The sequence below is a fragment of the Hyaloscypha bicolor genome, assembly GCF_002865645.1.
Source record: "Hyaloscypha bicolor E unplaced genomic scaffold K444scaffold_55, whole genome shotgun sequence".
Lineage (NCBI taxonomy): Eukaryota > Fungi > Ascomycota > Leotiomycetes > Helotiales > Hyaloscyphaceae > Hyaloscypha > Hyaloscypha bicolor.
In genome coordinates, this window is record NW_020194557.1 from 24,538 (window position 1) to 43,779 (window position 19,242).

The 19,242-nt window shown below is 49.6% G+C and overlaps 5 protein-coding genes across 5 annotated transcripts; 3 read left to right on the forward strand and 2 right to left on the reverse strand.

The window, feature by feature from the left end:
• Positions 1-3,125: 3,125 nt before the first annotated feature.
• Positions 3,126-4,295, reverse strand: K444DRAFT_611077 (uncharacterized protein). Its single transcript, XM_024879878.1, has one exon. It carries the CDS (start codon positions 4,282-4,284, stop codon positions 3,178-3,180), a length of 1,107 nt encoding a protein of 368 aa, XP_024738762.1. The 5' UTR covers positions 4,285-4,295; the 3' UTR covers positions 3,126-3,177.
• Positions 4,296-5,080: 785 nt separating this feature from the next.
• Positions 5,081-9,104, forward strand: K444DRAFT_627907 (uncharacterized protein; the record flags this gene model as incomplete). Its single annotated transcript, XM_024882861.1, has 7 exons — positions 5,081-5,240; positions 5,395-6,653; positions 6,704-6,944; positions 7,005-7,756; positions 7,810-8,009; positions 8,076-8,381; positions 8,438-9,104. 7 exons carry the CDS (start codon positions 5,081-5,083, stop codon positions 9,102-9,104), a joined length of 3,585 nt encoding a protein of 1,194 aa, XP_024738763.1.
• A 551-nt stretch (positions 9,105-9,655) lies between these two features.
• Positions 9,656-11,750, forward strand: K444DRAFT_662055 (uncharacterized protein). The gene is made up of 2 exons (XM_024886650.1): positions 9,656-10,379; positions 10,435-11,750. Exons 1-2 carry the CDS (start codon positions 9,942-9,944, stop codon positions 11,647-11,649), a joined length of 1,653 nt encoding a protein of 550 aa, XP_024738764.1. The 5' UTR covers positions 9,656-9,941; the 3' UTR covers positions 11,650-11,750.
• An 822-nt stretch (positions 11,751-12,572) lies between these two features.
• K444DRAFT_651871 (putative NADPH dehydrogenase) lies at positions 12,573-14,005 on the forward strand. Its single transcript, XM_024885743.1, has 3 exons — positions 12,573-12,887; positions 12,958-13,640; positions 13,690-14,005. Exons 1-3 carry the CDS (start codon positions 12,580-12,582, stop codon positions 13,848-13,850), a joined length of 1,152 nt encoding a protein of 383 aa, XP_024738765.1. The 5' UTR covers positions 12,573-12,579; the 3' UTR covers positions 13,851-14,005.
• A 137-nt stretch (positions 14,006-14,142) lies between these two features.
• K444DRAFT_611080 (uncharacterized protein) lies at positions 14,143-15,430 on the reverse strand. The gene is made up of 2 exons (XM_024879879.1): positions 15,059-15,430; positions 14,143-14,940 (listed from the first exon to the last, which is right to left on the reverse strand). The coding sequence occupies exons 1-2, from the start codon at positions 15,261-15,263 to the stop codon at positions 14,216-14,218; spliced, it is 930 nt and encodes a 309-aa protein (XP_024738766.1). The 5' UTR covers positions 15,264-15,430; the 3' UTR covers positions 14,143-14,215.
• Between the last annotated feature and the right edge of the window lie 3,812 nt (positions 15,431-19,242).

The following is a 19,242-nucleotide window of genomic DNA, read 5'->3' on the forward strand; positions in this document are numbered from 1 at the left end:
GTCCTGCTTATGGCATGTTTGAATGTGATAAAAAAGGCTTCAGCAACTCCTCGCGTGCTGTGCTACAAGAGTACATGAATGATATAATTTCATCCCAGCCTGGGAGTTCCGTTTCTCCTCCCAGCCTGAGAGTTCTGTCTCTCCTCCTTCCTTTCTTCCTTCCTTTAGGGCATTCCTTTGAGCTTTGTGAAAATTCCTCGCAGGGGATTTGCGATTCTAGGGCGTTACAGTAAGGGTATATAGAGTGCAGTCGAAACTCCTGGTCTGGCCTCTGGTCCAGGCGTCAGGGAATTCCTGGTTCGGGCAGGTTTGTGGAGGAGGTTTTGATCTTCCAAAAATCACACCGAACGGTGGGAGCGCGATCCTTAATAACTCAGCCCTCAAGGCTCCGCCCTACGAGCCACACCGAGTGGTCGCCATGCATTTCGTGCTTTGCCGGTCAAATCAAAATGCTGCGGTCGATTGTAGGGCTTTCCGAGCCCTATTGTTGCACGAGCAAGGCTCCGAGAACATGAAAAAGCAGAAAAGCAGAAACCAGGGGAGAAGAACGAGATCGAGAAACGAGCGAGGATGAACGTAGGGCTCAACATGGCCTCTCGCCCTATGAACCGTATTGTAGCCGAGTTGGGATGTGACCGATGGTGGTTAATGACCGTAAAAGTCCGCAGTACTAGGATAGAAATGGTTGATTGGTCTCTTAGCAAGGAGCTCGAATGTTGATTTTAAGATATGCTAATTAACATTAGTAATGCAAATAGGATGACCTTAGTCTTCCTTTCCATCCTCTTCTTCTCTTCCTCTGGCACGGGCCTCTCAACCCTCACCTTCCCCTCTACCACCTGCCCAAACGCACTATGTACCACCTTTTGACCCCCCAACCTCCTCACTCTCCTTCCCAAATTCCCCTTTCCCATCCCTAAAAACCTCCTCGTCAAAAGCCCCACAAACCTCATTCCAGTCCAACCACTGCCCCTTATCCGTCCACACACCACCTTTCCCCCCTCTTAAATCCCACCACTTGTCGCCTCCTCCGGCTGCGGCTTTGGCTGCGATAGGTCCATCGGGAGAGCGGATGTAGAGACGCATTAAGGCGCGGGAGCTCTTGTGGAACCACATGGATTCCCAGAGTTGAGAAATGAGGGATTCTGAGCCGTGGAAGGTGAGGGAGGCGGGGACGGATGAGCCTGGTACAATGACGTTTGTAGCGAGGGAAACATCATTCCAGGTTGCTTGGTCAGAGTCGGTCGTGTCTAAAGCGGTAATGGGTGGGTTAGGGTTAGGAGAGGAGACGGTGTGTTGTGCGTATGGCGGAGGGCTGACTATGAGATCCGGGGTAACGAAATAGGTTTGGCGAAGATGGAAGCTGCTAGTTTGGAAGGAGAGGCGATAATGGAAGGAGGGTTGAAGGTTATGAATCTAATATCCTCAACACTGTTGTTCATGACCTGGAATATTGAGCTCTGATAATCGAGGCCTATTCCGAATTCGTAGTCTTTATCCTGTGGCAGCGTGATGTTTGGTATAATGGAGGTGTGGGATGGTTTCGAGGGAAACGAAGATGGCCAACCCGAACTCTCTTTCCGTGATTCGGGAGCGGCGTAGATTTGGCGGGCTACTTCTTGCTCTCCAAAAATCTTGGAGAAGACATATTGACTGCCGAATGTACAATGTCAGAATTGAAGGAGTTCGGTGGCTTGTTTGTAGATGGGGCGGAGATCGGAGACATGGCCCATGACCATTGAAGAAGCCATGTAGCTCGGGCGATTGTATTTTCCTCCGACATGTTTGTCCGTTTCGTCGCCGTAGATATCTTTTGGTAAAGGGGATTCGGGTACGAAGGCGCAAACAGGTTCACTGGGTTCGTTGGAGCATTCTTTTGCAGCTCCGAAGAGAACTTTTTGAACATACATCGGTTTCGAGACTGTACTGTTCATATCTTTGACAGTTCCGTATTTCTCGACCAGTTTGTTACTGGAGTCCTGCATGCCGTGAAAGAAGCGGCTGATAGTGACTTCAGCGGGAAGTTGGAACAAGTATCTGGCGCTGTATGAGAACGATATTCCACTAAATGCAATGTCACGTACCTTCTTCAACAACCAGTATCAAATCATCATCGTGCGCTTCCCTCCCAAGCAGAAAGTTAAACATATTCTGCAAAATATCTGCTCCAGGTCTTTCATTTCCTCCAGGCAATCCATAGCTAATCAGGGTGGGTGGTGGATAGTTCAAGATGGCAGCTGAAAGCATCGTCTTGCAAAGATTCGCCGTCGGCTTGTTGTACGGTATCAGGGGGTGGAACTTCGGTTTCTTGACGGAGTCTTGACCCATTCCCGCGGATTCCACAACGTCGTCCCATCTCGTAGCCTCGTATCCTTCAATGTGGTGTGCCAACGCATTTGCGACTCTCTCAGGGACGTAACTGCTGAGTGTGGCCGCGGCAAGGTGCAAATCGTCCTGTTTAGCAATAATTATTTTATGGCAACACACTGAGATCTTGGACGACTCACAGCATGTCGTCTTCCTAGCACCAGACACAAAACCGCAAGGACTAGAACTAGACTCAATAGCAGGCTCCGCCGACTCCTACTTGGGCGCCCGATTTTGCTCATAAGGTGACCTGCCACAACCTTTGCGGGCGCATTCCTTGGCTTCTTTGGAATTCCAGCAGTTACCCTAGGTGGAGGGTGGTGATTTTAATGCATGTTGTGGCAATTGTGTTGAAGCTCGGATGGAAATTTTTCTGGGTCAAAGATAGACCTAAGAATTGCGACGAAAAGAGTGCAGACCTGAGCAGGAGAACGGCGAGGTGATGTGCATCTCTACTAGGAGATGACGGAGAGATTTTCTAGATAAAGGAGCTATGAGGGATGAACGAATGTAGAGGAAGGAAGTTTGTAGAGCGCTGTAATGAAAGGAATGTGATGCAAGGAAATTTTTGACCGCCTGGTGGACGTCATTTGCCTAGTCTTAGGGCACGACCTTGAGCGTTGAGTTCGCTCCCCGCAATAATTTGAAGGCAATGCAATATGTCCTTCATGAAACTAGAAACAACAAAAGAGTTGCTCAACTAGAGCTCTTAATCTACCATAGCTCCGGAGTTGCAAATGTGGAGCAGCGCGGGCGTTGAGCCAGAAAGCGGGGCTGGCACCTTGGCATCATGCTCTATCATTAACCTTATCATGACCCTCTTAACTTTTGCAGTTGACTTATAAATCCATACCCCTGGGACCTATTCTCCCCAGAACTGACCTCTACGTCTTCGTGTAATGTTTCAACTCGCTGTCGGAGCCGCGAATCTTGTTCGGCTTCTCGAAGCAAGTCTCTGTGTCTATCCTCAACCATTCTCGCAAGACTTTCGACAAATTTTGTTCTTGCCCTTTCTTCCGCAGTGCCTTTCCAGATTATTGCTAGCTCCTTGAGCTCCTCAACTCGTTTTGCAGCTGCTTCGATTCCGTCAATTGGATCTCCTCCAATCAAGAGGTCTGCGATTTCGTCTCGAAGCTGCTTTGACACCTGCTGGCCCTTCTCTTCTGTGCTGTGCATATCCGATCCAGGCTCTGGCGCAGAAACAGAGAGGAAGGACGATGTGACCGAGACCTCGGAGGGTGGAAAAGTCCATGACATAGCATCGCCAAACGTCTTTATCACCGTTTCCAGTCGAGAGCGGACAAGTGTGAGGGTTCGTAGCTTCAGAATAAAGGGAGGGTCGACGATTGCTGGAGCTTCTTCCCGCATGGGCGTCTTTGGCACCGTGATGGTGGAGGACCGCCTTCGATGTCCATTCGTTTCGACCCGCGGCTGTCTCCGCGTACGTTCTTGATCCAACCCACCGGGCACGAACTTGGCCACATCGTCGTGTAGTCCTTCTGTCAACGCTTCGGATAGCCCCAATGTCTCTCCTCGAAGCACCTCCACTTCGTATGCTAACCTGCTGCCACTTCGCAGAATCTCATCGGTCAACTGGGTTAAGATGCTCGTCAGTCTCGTCGTGTGTGCACTGAGATGCGAGAGAAGAGTTTGGGTTTGCGTAGATAGTTCGGCCAAAGGCACGCTGCCTTTCGCAGGTTGGGAGACATTGGAGGCTTGGAGGGAGGGCAGAGTGGCATTCAGATATTCCGCAGGGTCGAAGGAGGGGTTGAGAAAGGGTTGCAGGGCAGGATCTGCGACGTGTGCTGACTTGGGCTCGAAAGTTATGGCGGCAACTGGACGATTCTGTGGCTGGATCGGCCTCGTAGCGGCACTGCTGTTCTGGCGCCTCCGGGCAGCCTTCGAGTCCCAGGCCATGGCGTTGGAGGTTGACAAGGCCAGGAGACGGAGATGGAGATGGATACAGAAACGGGTCTCGGGGCTGTGGTCCTGGTGGCCTGCGGTTGTTACTATTCCCAGCGCCAACCGGCTGTGGGCGCGCTAAAACTTAGTTGCCGCACTGACAGGGGGTAGCCCTGAAAAGCCGCAGGGATCAGCGGGGGCTTGGAGGGGCATCTTGTGAACGACGCTCGTTCACCGTGTACTGTCGGACCCTCACCACAGCCCTCTCTCGCCGTGTGAGGACTTGGCCACGGCTCCTGAAGCTGCTCCACGTGCCGGTGAATGGAAATTCACTTGAATTGACGGCTTCCCGCTTGGATGTCAGGGCTGGGAGCGGGTGGTGCTGATGCTGTGCGTTTGATTGGCCCCGCTTCGCCTTCGATGCCTAGACAGCAGCCTTGCCCCAAACTTCTGACTCCGACTCACAACCCCACCACAATCTGCCTCTCCATTTCAATTCCAGCTGATGTCCCTCTCTTCGTAGCCAGAGTCGAGGGCTCGACAATTCTTCTTCGTCGCTCTGGTAGCCTCCTCCTCGCCTTTGTCTGCATTCAATTTCAGAAAGATCGGCTTTCGCTGAGGAGCCTCGTCGACGCACCTCTAGAATTCCCATAGATTTACTCAAGGCTGTCCCGATTCGCTACTACCACTACTTCCCCCTCTCGAGAGAGCCTCAGAGGACCAACCCTCATCCTACCACACAACTGCATCACCCAGACCTACCTTCATCACCTTTCAGGCCCAGCGGTGGGCAAAAGCACCCCTCGACAAGATGCCCCGAAAGCAGTTCATTGCCGACGTCCAGGTCGCCGCGGACAAGAACATCTTTGGGATCTCCAGCGTTGTTCGGGGTGACGATGATGGCGAAGTCGTTGCCTGTTTCGTTCCTCCCACGGGGGCTTCCATAGAGATTTCATTATTGGCTCAACCTGGTACGTAGTGCCCGTCTTCTCTTTTATTTCGGTCTTGAATCCAAGGTGTCCAGTATATAGTTCTTACCTTGTACTCATCCCTTGCCTAACTCAGACTCCCCAATCCATTATCACAAGCGGCAGCGAGATTCGCGCTGAAGCTAACTTGTTGCAGATGTCGGTTCGTACCCTTCGGAGAGCATGTTTATGGTCTTCACACAGGCCGATCTTCCCCCAGCTGCTACAGCCGCTCTTGGGACCGTCTCCGATTTTTCTGCTGGCATGCGTCTTCCAGAACTGATTACGACCCTTTCCCAAAAGCTTCATGGTGCTTTTGCTACTGGTTCACGAGAGGCTCCGTATAGTATCGACGATGGATCAGATGTATCAATGGGAGGCGTCAATGGGAATGGCAGCTCCGACGAAGAATCCGACGAAGATCCGTATGCGGCCTACGATAGCGGCCCTGATGACTTCATCCCTGGAGACCCTGGAGCATCCTCGTCCGCTACTTACCACCTCAACGTCGAGGCTGCCAAGAAACTTAATCGACGTATCAGACACGACTTGCGAGCGGCGAAGATGGCCGGCTTTACCGTTGGCGTTTTGACCGGCATGAAGGCCGAGTGTGTGAGCAGTCTGGCCAGCATCTCCATTCGAGTTGCTCAGCTCGGACTTTCAGAGGAGGCCATCCAGGCTTGGGATCTCGAGCCGCAAAAATACATCGTACTTCTTATCCGCTATTCGAGTGGTTACAAGACTTTCGAGGCTGTCATCTCCGAGCCTGCGAAGTCCCACGACATCGCCTTTCGAGTCGGAATTTGCAATAGGTACAAACCAACAATTCTTGAAGCCCTGGCTGCGTTCACCGATGTGACCAAGAATATGGGCAAGGATGATGAGGAAGAAAAGCCAGAGGTCAATGATCAGGCCGGTTTTGCGAATCTATTCATCAGTAGCTCGCTGAACGAATTCATCACTCAACAATTAATCTCCCTCCTAAAGATCCGAAACTCTGTGGGCCTGGGCTGGGATGGAGCAAAGCGCTACTTCAATGATAAGCAAGGAAAATTCGATGAACGCGCCGCCGACCTTCCATCAACCTACTATGAGGAATCGTCCGAGAAGGACAGCACTCTCCCCACTGCGATAGCTGCTGATCATCTTACCGATCATTCAGCCAAGCAGATCTCATTCCCACTGATTGTCGCTCAGTTTGCCATGCGATACTTGGTTCGATGCACAGATTTCTGTCTCGTTTGTCACGACAAGATTGAGGAAGATTTCGAGGCTCTGAAACCCTACGTGTGCAGTAAGCCACTTTGTCTTTACCAGTACATGTCGTTAGGATTTGGGCCAAGCGTCGAGCACGAGATCTTGACTCAGCCATACGTTGTCGACCTGCTTGTAAGCTTCTGCTATGCAAGCGCCTACGTACGTAGCCCATCCTGTATTTGAATCTTCTACAACTAATATGATTGTAGAACCGTCGACTTCGAGAATATCCAACTGGCATGAGTCTAAGCGTCCCTCCAGTGACCAGTTCCGTAACTCGCGCTTTCGCCGCACATTCTTATTACCAACCTCAAGCCAACTCACCAACTGCGAATGAAACACAGGCTGGACTTGATGTGAAGCTTGACCTTAACCGTCAAGAACTTATCTTTGAAGAAGGCCAAACTTGCCCAGTTCAGGCAGGGCATTGGATTGTAGTCAATGTAGCTGGTACATTCACTGCCGCTTGAAGGGATTTTTTTTTTGGACAGTGAAACTGACATGGGATAGGCCGTCCATCAGACCATTACCGTGTTGAGGATACGTCTCTATTCCCGACAATCAAACTGTCTGATCTTCCGGTCACTCGTGTTGGCATGCCTCCTTCCCTGGATACTATGCAAGCAAACATGTTGACAGTTCCTACACCCGCCACGACTCCTCCTCCTCCTGCAATCGTGACTGCGAAGATGTCAGTTTACAACCAGAATTTTGATGACTTAGATGAGATTGGCAAAGCTGAAAGTATTGTGATGCTGCTGGAGACTTTGCCGCCAGTTAAGGAGATGAAGACTTATCTCTTGCAGATGAGCCGTTTCTCGGACCCCAGCCTTAAGACTTGGAAGGACCGTATATCGCCGGCTGCGTTGGGTATGCTGCGTTGGATCATCGCATCAAATCGTTCATGTTTGGTACAGGTAGATAGGTGCCCCGGACAAGATGACACCGAGGTCGTTATGTCCAAAGTCAGACTTGACCAGAGAGTATCGAACGTGACAGACAATTGGGTGCAGTTCCGCTTCGCACAAGGCTCGCCGGACAAGGAGCAGAGATTCCTGAATGCCCTAAGAGCCCAACAAGCAAACTTCGACCCACAATTCCCGTCCATATTCGCCTGGCATGGAAGTCCCCTCCCCAATTGGCATAGCATCATCAGATCGGGATTAGATTTCAAGGAAGTTTCACATGGTAGAGCTTATGGCCACGGGGTGTATCATGCACAGGATCAGGCTGTATCTGTTGGTTATGCTCAGCCAAACCAGGTGAGTTTCCATCCCGTTTAGGAGTTTACGTTGATGCCAATGTATGCATACAGGGCAATTGGCCAGGATCGGCACTTAAGATTACTTCAGCTATGAGCTTGAACGAGATCGTAAATTGCCCTACCCAGTTTGCAAGTGCCAATCCATATCTTGTGGTTCAGCACATCGATTGGATCCAATGCAGATACCTCTTCGTCCAAGTCAGTGCCACAGATGGTGGATTCAACTGTGCTGGGTCAAACACCGTGAGCCAGTAAGTCAGCCCTGCTTTGAAACGTTCTTAATTTACTACACCCTCCAACAAACTAATATCTTGCAGTACTTCCGATCCCTCTATTGAAGTCAAGCAAGATCCGAAATATACAGCAACATCATTACTTCGTAAACCAATCGGTGTTCCTGCATGCGCGGTCAAAGTTTCGAGAGGTTTCCGCATTAGCACGCAAAGCGAGACCCCGTCGAGCAAGAGACGTAAGAACGGATTTTCGGGAAGCAAATCGCCAATGATCGAGATGAGCATCGCTAGTGAGGGTGAGACTCTCTCTGATCTCGAGTTTCTATTTTCTGAAGACGAAACTCCTCCTGCGAATGAGGAAGGTCTATCAAAGGGCAAATTCGTTGCATTGTAAGTTTCCCTTATCTTCGTGAATTTAAGCAACTTCGATTGCTGACAGATGTTAGGCACGGCTCACCCAAGGTAAATCCGAAGTTGACCGACTTTGTCCCGGGCTCCTTAGACCAGTCCAGTCTTCCTATGTTGGAGCCACCGTCTTATGCTACTCCCACAGCCACGAAGACCCTCAACAGAAATCTGCGAGAAGTTCTAGAGATTCAAAAGAAGACGCCTCTCCACGAACTGGGCTGGTACATTGATCAGGAGTTGGTCAGCAATGTCTATCAATGGATTGTTGAGTTGCACTCTTTTGAAGCAAGCCTTCCACTTGCACAGGACATGAAGAAAGCTGGGGTGACCAGCATCGTCCTTGAAATTCGGTTCGGAAAAGACTATCCCTTCAGTCCACCATTTCTACGTGTCATTCGGCCTCGCTTCATGCCTTTCGCTGCTGGTGGGGGCGGCCATGTCACTGCTGGAGGAGCCATGTGTATGGAATTACTTACCAATTCGGGTTGGAGCTCGGTTTCTACGATTGAGAGCGTTCTTCTCCAAGTACGCATGGCAATTATGAACACGGAACCTAAGCCGGCACGCCTTGAACATTGCAGCAAGGCGCATCAGCGGGATTACGGTACCGCCGAAGCTATTGATGCATTTATTCGGGCCTGCCGTGCTCATGGCTGGACTGTTCCTCCTGGATTCCAGGACTTCGCTGGCCCAAGCGGATATTGAGCATATTGGGGTGTTAGTGGCGTGATTGGGAGAGAATAGATCAAGACAGTTGATTCGTTTCTTGATTTAGCAGCGGATTATTGCATGGGTATCTGGCGTTGCCAACGGAGTGAGGATTCGGCGTTTTATTTGGCAGTGCGCACTCACGACGGGATGGCACATTTTCCTCGCATCATTGGGCGTTATGAGCAAGAGAATTGGGGCAGATACCATACCTTGCGAAAAATATCAGTGAGCAAAACAATAGACACAGCAGATGAGAATTTACTGAGTTTGTGATCTCTGAATTAAGTTCGAGGAGGTAAGTATTCGACTGGTATGAGAGAGATCTTAAAAGGTGAAGACTTTTCAAAATTAGTACTCTTTTCAACAACCTTAGTATAGTTTAAATACAAAGATCTGCTTCTTTCCAGATCTTACTTTCTGATCAATCACGTGACTGGAAGATATCTACATAATCTGAATTTGGCTTAGCTTAAAAAAGGCGGTGAATAATTATGCCTAGCGCCGTCATGTGGAGGTGTTCGTCGCATCGCGCACTCTTCACAATACCAGGCCGATCCCATTGTCGCTATTGTCCTCCAGCCTCCAATGTAACGAAGACTATTATTAACGAGATAATAGGGAAGGACTTCCTCTTCTTGCCCAGATTCGAATTTGATTCTGCCTCCCTCCAACTCGACTTTTCCCTTCTCAAGCAACGACCTTCGAAATCGCGAACATCCTCGAGAAAGCTCCCACGTCCTCCCATTCTCCAATACTTCGAACAAGCATTTCCCCCTTCTCCTACACACCTTCTACATCTCATTCGCTGCTCCTGGGTGATCTGCGACCATCATGGCAACCATGATTCCTTCACCGGAGGTTTCCCCAGTCATAGGGGCTTCCCACAGAATCGATCGCCAGCAATCCAACTCCCCACCTCTACAAGAACAACAACTCTCCAAGAGAGACAAACGCCGTAGCAACCTTGCCAACCGTCTTGTCGAAATCACTGCTCAGTTCTCTGACAATCGAGATGTCCACTACCGCAATCAGCTCCAAGCTCTGCAGATCGACATCAACCTCATCGGAGAAGCTGATGCCCACGGTGATATGCCACTTCCTGACAGTCCAGCGGCCATTGATACGTTGGTTCGGGAGAATCTTCAAAAGAATCTGATGAAGGCTATTGGTGTCAATGTTCCCTTGAGAGCTGGTAGAGTTTACGCAGATTTTGCTAAGGAGATCAACGATGCTATGGAGGACAAAGATGCTATGCTGGCTATGCATAAGGTCCGCTGTCTTTACACTTTTTGCTTATATTGAACGCCCCACTAACTGGTCTCAGAGGGATTTCGATGTCAAATTGAGCGAACTCACTGCAGACTACGCATACCGACAGAAATTGGCCAGCAACGAATATCATGCTTTGTCAACCACCCTCCGCGATCGATTGATCAACAGTGTTACAAGCAAGAAGAACCGTTTGGCAAAGGACAATGCATCGCTGGAGCTCGGTGAGAATAGCAACGCTCTGCTACTTCATCCAAGCCAATTCGGTGTCGCAAATCCTGCCAGCCCTGGTGGTCTTATTGGCAAGAGAGCTACGAGACATCGCCGAGACGCAGATGATATACCAAACTTTACAGAAAGCAATAAGCGAAAGCGCAAAGCTCACGACAGTGATGAGTCTCCTGCTCCTACCCGTCAACGCATCGACAATGGGAATAGCACTCCGATCTGGTTTGCAGAACAAAACGCCCTCAAGAACGTGCAGGTTGACTCCGCACTCTACAGCGTCGAGAAGCTGTTCACGGAGAAGGAATTGGCCATGACATACAATGCCGCGGCCTTAGCTGCCCACTCATACATGCAACGTCAAAAGACATCCGAAGAGAACGATTCTCCACCAAACGGCAAGTCCGACTCCAGTTCCGAGAACGGGAAGGCGATTACAGCAGCCGCCGAAGCCGAACCTGAAGATGCAGACTCCCCACCTGGAGGCGCATCAATGGAGCGTCAATACTCTCATGCCACTCGCAGCACTCGAGGCGTAAATTCCTACCTGTCCGGATTTGGCATTGATGCTCTTGGCGACATCAGCTACCCTGGCACATTCGATGCTCTCGTCAAGCAAATCCCCAAGCTACCTCCACCTGGACTTGTATATGGCTCAAAGACTTATAGCAACAAAGACCCAACATCCGCGGGTTTTGCAGCAGGCATGAACGCCGAGGACGCCAACGCAGAATTCGAACTCATCAGGAGGGCGAGAATTTACAACGAGGAGAATGGGTACGGAAAAAATCTGGAGCGTGACGAAGGTGCAAGAAGTCTTCTCGAGGTGGCATCCGACACCAAAAAGCGATACTCGTGGGTCAAGTCCGATAACAAGGACCTGCTGAAGGAGGTCATAAGCAGCGTGAGAGAGGACGCCAACGAGGGCAATGAGCTTACACTTACTCCTGGCGGTGAGCAAATGTCGAGGCAAAACACTGGCGACTCGATGATCAAGACCACCTCGTCTCGAGGGCGGAATTTTAAGGGAAGAAATCCGGCATGAATATGGGGTGTAGGATTACATAGACATTTTCGATCGAACAAGCGTTGTTTGATACCATAGATGGATAATAAATGAACGCTTTAAAAGTTCCTCCTTGGTCGTCAATTGCTTACTGCCGTCTCTCATTGGTCTAGATACATGTGCAAGGCACCATTCATCATTTAGGCTGACCTCTTCCAACCTCGCGAGTGCAAAAGCCACAGTGCTATGATTCGCCGGCCAATGGGTTGCCTATTCCATCAAGAAGGGAAAAGGACGCGGGCTTCAGCCACACCTGCGAACTCGCCCCTTCTTGAGCCTGACACCTCAATGACTAAACTTACATTTCAAAAAAAAAAAAAAAAAAAAACTCGGTTCGTCTGGTTTCACCTCCGCTTCAAACTGACTCCTGTCTTGGGGTGCGCTGTGGCGTAAAGATTTTACCTTTTGCTTCTATATTTCCTCGGGGGAGGGTTGGTTATTGGTAAACTTTTGCAGCGCTTCCTATTTAAGCGAGTACAGAGACCCGTTCTGCCACCTCTGCAAAGCGCTTGATTTGCTGTGTCTTGAACGCGTTGTAAAAGATAGCGTCAAATATACCACAGCATGAAAACCGGCGTGGTAGTACGAGATGCTTCGAATGACGCTTCCACACAAAAGGGGCTGATTTGTCGGGCCCCTATTTGCGATGCCGGCTCGGGCCGGGCTCGCTTGCATGCCTTTCTCTTTTGTCAACCACACCACACACAACCACACACGCCAAGCAATGACGCTATTTGTAAACAAAATGTCTAAATCCGATTGGCCCTATTTACAGACAGAATACATAATCATCCAATTCAAACACGAAAACTAGAAATCAAATCATGCCAAGCCCCCCAGCTCATTTTCCCCATTTATCTTTCTTCACTTACTTGAAAGAAAAGGTAAATGATTGTTCAGGAATTAAAGATGGAGAAGGATCCTCTTCAAACTCCTTTCAAGCTTTCTTCGCACAAGCTCGAACATAGAGTGGTACTCGCGCCAATGACACGCATGCGAGCCTCGGACACCGGGATCGTTCACCCACGAGCAGCAGAATACTACTCTGAACGAACAACGCCAAATTCACTCTTAATCTCAGAAGGGGTCGTGATTCACCCTCGAGGGCGAGGATTCCCTAACACGCCTGGACTGTACAATAACGAACAAGTACAGGCTTGGAAGCCGATAACTCAGGCTGTGAGGGTGAAAGGTGGTGTATTCTTTGCGCAGTTGTGGCAAGCTTCCCTTCCATCCCTCCACTTGATTAAGGAGAGGTTCGAACGTTGACTGACGAGTATGGAACAGGCATGTAGGCCGTGTCGCCGTCCCTTCTCAAACTGGAGGATTTCCTCCTCTATCATCAACCAAAACAGCTTTACCAGACACCCACCCCCTCTTCGGCGAGAAGAACGGCAAAGAGCCATATGTTGAGTCCCAGGCTATGAACGAGGTCGATATCAGAGAAGTGGTCCAGCAGTTTGCAAGTGCTGCAAAGAACGCAATCGAGGCAGGTTTTGATGGCGTTGAGATCCATGGCGCGAATGGATATCTCCTTGATACTTTCGTCCATGATAATATCAACGATCGCAAGGATACTTACGGAGGTTCTCTTGAGAATCGTCTCAGATTTCCGCTGGAGGTTGTAGATGCTGTTGTCGCACAGATTGGTCGAGAGAGGACTGCGATTCGGGTTGCGCCGTTCCATGTGATGCAGCAGACGATGGATAGTGATCGGATCGCAACTTTCAAAAGATATTCGGAAGAGTTGGAGAAGAGAGGCTTGGCATATGTGCATATGGTGGAGCCGAGGTATGACCAGTTTAGCACCGAAGGAGCGTTCTCTGGGCATAGAGATGTTGTTGATCTGGGAGGGAGGACGGGCGGTGATGAGTTCTCGTTGTGGACTTTCAGGAAGATCCTGAACAGTACACCCCTTGTTGGGGCGGGTGGGTGTGATGCGGTGAGTGCGAGAGATGCAATAACGGAAGGTAGGAGTGCTTTCTCAACATTGAGATTCGCTGGCTGATTGTTTCATAGGGAAGGTGGATCTCGTTGCATTCGGCCGACACTTTACTTCAAATCCCGACTTGCCCAAAAGGCTGTTTGAAGGTCTCCCCCTTACGAAGTATCAACGGAATACTTTTTATACGCCCGGAATGAAAGGATATCTTGGTTGGAGTAGAGCAGATGGTTTCTGAGGTACCAGTCTAGCGAAGACAGCAAGAACAGCCAGCACAAACAAACAATCGCCTAGAAATCAATCTAGCCAAATGAGACAGAGATGTGAACAGAAATGATTAATGATAATAGAGTCCATTTTGATTCGGGCTGGACCAATATGCTAGGATCTTTCTGGATATGGTGTGAGAATCAATAAACATATTTGTCAAGCTAGGATGAGGTGAATACGAGGCGCTTGCCTTCAACGGGAATGTAATCAATCACGCAAAGGTAATATGATAAGCGGATCATATGCAAGATCAAGAAACTCATAAAACGTATTTATTACCCTTGCTAATGATCAATAACGCCCCAAATAATCCCCAAATCCAGACTAATCATTTCATGGACCAAACACCAAAGCACGAACCTCAATACTTTCTCTGCCAACCGCTCCTTCCGGGGTTCTTGGGTCCTGGAAGGCAGTATGGGGAACTCTACCTCCAAGCACCTTCGTTCCAGGCTTCCGAGCTTCACTGTCGAAACACTCCAAGAACAATCTCTCATTATTCTTCATTCCGGACAGGTAATGCCACTTCTGGCCTGGATTGTATCTAATACCTGCCGTCTCGCCAGTTCGGTCTGGATATCTGTGTTCGATGGGAATAAGATCTTCATCCCTCAAGGTCGAAGAGCTGGCAAAGCCAAGAGGATTGGCTTGGACTGGGCCATTCAATGGACGCCAAATATTGATAATGCGGTATCTTCCTTGCAAGAGCTTCTCTGCCTCTTTAGGGAGATGATGGTGTACACGCTGTGTGGCAGACTTCACGGTTTGATCGATATGTACCCTTGTTACCGGTGCCCGGGGTGCTCCGGCAGTGGAACGGCGGATGGTGTGATCGAAGATGAAAACCTTATTTGTTCCTGGCACATGATCTAGGATCAGTTTCTGTACTTCGGGATAGTAGTTTTTCTTAATTGACTCATCGTCAACGAAGTCTCGCTCGGCAGATTCAGGGACGTTGGAGACGACTTGAAAGGCGTCCTTGTCAAGCGTGTATTGAGATTCCTCCCCTCGAATATCGCGGATGGGGACCTGGACATCAAAGTTCCCGAAATTCCGTTCTGGATAACGGGCGAGTCAGCAATTTCTCGATTAGGATTGTTTCGGGAGGGGACATTGTCTTGGGAGAATTTCATGAAACAGTCGAAAATAAGAAAGGGCTTCTCCCCCAACACCTACGTGGCTGTCCCTCAGGCGGTTGCTCGACGAAATTGAAAGGAACGGACCCGTCCTCCGGCGGCCTAAAATAGTTCAACGTAACTATGGTATCGCCACGAGGAATGGAGCTGTTGGAATTGCCATTCGTTGAATATGCAGCCTCGGTTCGGGCAGATTGTGAGAGATTGTGAGCCACGGTGGCTTGCAGAGGTTGTGCCGTCGTCATGACGCTACGGTTTTTAAGTTGTGGGAGCCGGGGAGGAGGATGGAAGACCCTTGAGGTTTTGTTGCTGCTGTTATGAACGAGCTGACGCTGGTCTGCTGTCTGTAGACTGAATTGGCTATGGGATGAGGGGAGGTTAGCTCTACGGAGGATTGATGGTAGCAATATATATGTGCACTTGTGCTCGATGGTTGCACTTTGTGAAAGCTTTTGTCAGCTTCACGTCATTTGATTCTTAGAAATCAAAATTGGAGAAGGCGTCGAACGACCACACATCCCCCGCATGCACGCCAGCTCTTCTGCCGAGGGAAGACGAAAATGGCGCCTTCTTTATTTCTGAAAGGGCGCGCCTCGAGCACGCAATTTTGGAGAAACTGGTGAAATGTCTGGCTGATGTCAAGGGTGGGAGAATAATCCCGACCAAGAGTGGCGAGACTTTCCACTTTTATCGCCGAAACTGGTCACGTGGGTCTTCGATAATATGGAGGTCCTTTCTAGATCAAAGGATTTACTTCAAATCCGACTTCTTATATCATTTTCAGAAGGCCGGTGGGCTCTCAAAACAATCTCCCAACCATCTCTCACCAATTCCGGATCCTCCAGCGGCTGCAGAAACCAGTTTGCCATTTCTCCGTTCCCTTTTAGCTGCCATTCAAAAAAGCTACGGTAGCTTTCCCAAATAAGCCACCATTAACGCTGCTGTACGTTCCCATATGTCCAACGGGAAGGTTTAACTTCACTGCGGGTATTTTGGCCAGAAAGTTTTGGTAATCCCTCTCACACTGGCCCCTTGATTTAGTCTGCCGCCTTCGGGAACACTGGACGAAGATGTCCATTACTGTAAGCTATATCCGTGACTCCACTACAGAAGAACCCCACAGGAGCATGTCGAAATTCGTGGTGTTCTCAGCGTGGACCACTGTCGAAGATGGCGGTCAAAGTGACACTCTCATCCAGGCTGGCAGAGTACCCTTGGAGACCGTCGTAAGATTGACCTGCAACTACAAGGCGTGACTTCTCAACATGCTCCCGTTATTCTTGGCCGGCATATTGATATATCCAGTCGATATCATTAGTTATATCAGGGTTTTTTGTGGTACTAAAAATTCCCGCGCGCTGTGCAACTCTGTTTGCGATGAAGTAGCCGTGTAAAGGTATATCTGTCAAGGCTTTGGAGAACCATCCTCCGTAGCCTCTGCAACATCCATTGGCCCATAAGATGACAGGAAGCGTGTACAATGCCGGAAGAGTATGGACATCTTGTTGATAGACGGTGTGCCTTGGGAGGGATGCAATGAATGGATAAGAGGCTTTGTAGGGACCACTGCCACCTCCTGATGTACCGCCAGTCACTCAAATCGTTCCTTTTAGCATTTGGAGGGGGCGCCTCAGGTAATACTTGAAGGTGCCGTGGCAGGACATGTGCCAAAGAGACCAGTTTACTCGGAGCTCATTCCAACTATGCGAGAGTATCCACCACTGCCCTTACTTTGGCTGCCCTGCATGGTGTCTTCATCCGCTGAGCGAGTAGCTTCACGAGCTCTACAGTGGGATCGAAAAGATGGTTTTCTTGTAGAATGATGGAAAGGTCAAACTGTAAAACAAAGATTGTACAGCAACGAAAGAAAATAATCGTCAATGACATGGTGAATAGAAGGGAAAGAAATAATTAGTTACGCTATAACAGAAAATGACGAGGGGAAGAAACCAATGCGTTGGTATGCGATGCTGCGAGGTAATGTCGGTGAGCCTTGTTGGACTGTCGCACGAGAGCTTAGCTGAAACGAACTTGAATGCAAAGAACCAGGCATATCCGTATCTAAGAGAGTGTATGCTTCGGTCACTAAATCAAGAGCACATAGGGAGAATCAACAAATGAAAAGTAAGAAATCTGCGGGGGGACTGAAAGATGGACTAACTGCCTGAGTTGCTGCACGCTGCTCCTACCGGGAAGTACTGTGCTTGGGCATTGGCACACTAATGCCTCGATCGGCCAATAAAGACGTGAATATGTCGTTATGCGAACTCCAGTGCAAGTCCAGACGATCAGATCCGCAAAGTGGAGCCAGGAGAGCAGATGGTTGTCAACTACACGTGACCGGGTGATTTTGCGAGGTGAGCTAAACCGTTCCGAGCCGAAAGTAAACAACATCCCGGGCGGCAGCATATTACCATGCCTCAAACACAACAATTATGAATCCTTCATATCTCGTACAAAATTGAACAGAGCATCGATTAGGCGCCCATCAATTCTCCAACCTTTCCACCTCAGATCACCCAGTACATCAACAAATACAATTCAATCCTCAATGCGATACGAGCAAACATGGACGAAGCTCAGCTGTCCTCGCCGGACCCCCTCAATGACACGCCAACTTTCCACTTACCCGCAAAACCGCGACGGTCCTCAAGAGTCCGACACAGTCTGCCACTTCAAGGTAGCTCTCCAAAGAAGCAGACTTTCGAGCTAGATGTCGGGAACGAGCTCTCACCGCAGAAAATCCGAGTGACTGTTGAAGCCGGGGACTCGGACGCGGAGAATGCATATCCGGATTATATTGAAGGCGGATCTCCCACAAGAGCTCCCACGCCGACGAATTGTAGAAGGGAACGCACTACGACCACAAGAATACCTGTGAAGGGACTTTCGGATTCAGAGGACGAGACACAAGAGCTCGCTACACCGAAACGTGGCAGGGGACGACCGAAAAAGTCTACTGGGACTCCAGTACCGGCGAAGAAGCGCGGACGTGCGGGCACACCGACGCGAAAGGATGGAGGCAGGAGGAAATCGATTGGTGATTTAGTGGATGGAGATGACTCTGATGATGTCAATTTTCAGATTGGCAAGGGAGTTGAGATTGCTAGAGGAAAGGGAAGATCACGGTCGAGGTCGAGGTCTACAAAAGAGACTTCGTGGAAGTCTACGCCAGCTGCCAGACAGACTGAATTCTCGGACAAGCTGATATCGAGTACTACAAGTAAGAAAGGAAGAGGCCGGAGGAAGACCCTGCTACCCGAAGAAGTTGTGGTACTGGAGGACGAAAGCAGCGGACACAATGTTGACAATCAAGAAGCTGAGTTTCCAGAGGCACTGGAAGACGTTGATTCCAATAGCGTGGGCCCTCCATCTATATATTCTACCATTCGATCAACGACCACAGTCGGAGGCTATGAGCCGGACATTACGCTTGCCATATTTGATCCGGGAAATGAAACTCCACACAGAACGGGATGGTCAAGCCCGCGGATTGTCGAAGCCCTGATACCCTCGAGCACGAGGAGAAGGGCCAACAGCTACCCTTCACCCTCAGCATCTCCAGAAAAGCCCCATTTCAGCCAGTATGATGAAGAAAGTGTTGCAATGGCCCCCGCTCCGCTTTCCGATACACGAGAACCTGTGGAGACGGAAAACTACGATAATGACTTCGGAGATGGTCGGTACGAAGAAGAGAACGAAGATGGCGTTGGTGAGCTTCTTGAGTTTGATACAATTCTCGAGAGCGAGGGTTTCAGCATGATATCCGTGGACTCAGTACCTTCTCTCAAAGAACATCACAGCAGCCCCGCAAATCGGCCAGAGATTGATATGTCTAGACCGCTCAGAAATAAGAGCCTACTTTCAATACAGGAAGCAGATGCGGCCAGTCAAAACGATTCCTTCTCGAGTATTCCAGACGACGTTCTCGAGGCAGCTACTCCTGGTAGAAAGGCACAGAACCGAAATCTACTTTCTGTTCAGAACACTAGGGTAAATGATTCCTTCCCGAGTATACCGCCTGAAGTTCTCGAAGCTGCAACTCCAGCCAAAGTATTACAGAAGAGAGATGTTTCGGCAGAGAAAGCAACGCCTACCGAGAATTATGAAGATTCCTTCTCAGCAATTCCGTCCGCGGTCTTGGATGCAGCTACACCTGCCGCCGTTCACCAACCCCGACCAAAATCCGATAGATTGAGTGTGCCTGGTGCACGCCCTAGTGTT

What these genes read in the sequence shown, in the direction of transcription:
- K444DRAFT_651871 (XM_024885743.1), top strand. Translation starts at nt 12,580, where the DNA reads ATGGAGAAGGATCCTCTTCAAACTCCTTTCAAGCTTTCTTCGCACAAG. An exon ending in GTATTCTTTGCGCAGTTGTG is followed by an intron (nt 12,888 to 12,957) that starts GCAAGCTTCCCT and finishes AGTATGGAACAG; the next exon opens with GCATGTAGGCCGTGTCGCCG. An exon ending in GAGAGATGCAATAACGGAAG is followed by an intron (nt 13,641 to 13,689) that starts GTAGGAGTGCTT and finishes ATTGTTTCATAG; the next exon opens with GGAAGGTGGATCTCGTTGCA.
- K444DRAFT_611077 (XM_024879878.1), bottom strand. Translation starts at nt 4,284, where the DNA reads ATGGCCTGGGACTCGAAGGCTGCCCGGAGGCGCCAGAACAGCAGTGCC.
- K444DRAFT_611080 (XM_024879879.1), bottom strand. Translation starts at nt 15,263, where the DNA reads ATGACGACGGCACAACCTCTGCAAGCCACCGTGGCTCACAATCTCTCA. An exon ending in ACCGCCTGAGGGACAGCCAC is followed by an intron (nt 14,941 to 15,058) that starts GTAGGTGTTGGG and finishes CCCGTTATCCAG; the next exon opens with AACGGAATTTCGGGAACTTT.
- K444DRAFT_662055 (XM_024886650.1), top strand. Translation starts at nt 9,942, where the DNA reads ATGGCAACCATGATTCCTTCACCGGAGGTTTCCCCAGTCATAGGGGCT. An exon ending in CTATGCTGGCTATGCATAAG is followed by an intron (nt 10,380 to 10,434) that starts GTCCGCTGTCTT and finishes AACTGGTCTCAG; the next exon opens with AGGGATTTCGATGTCAAATT.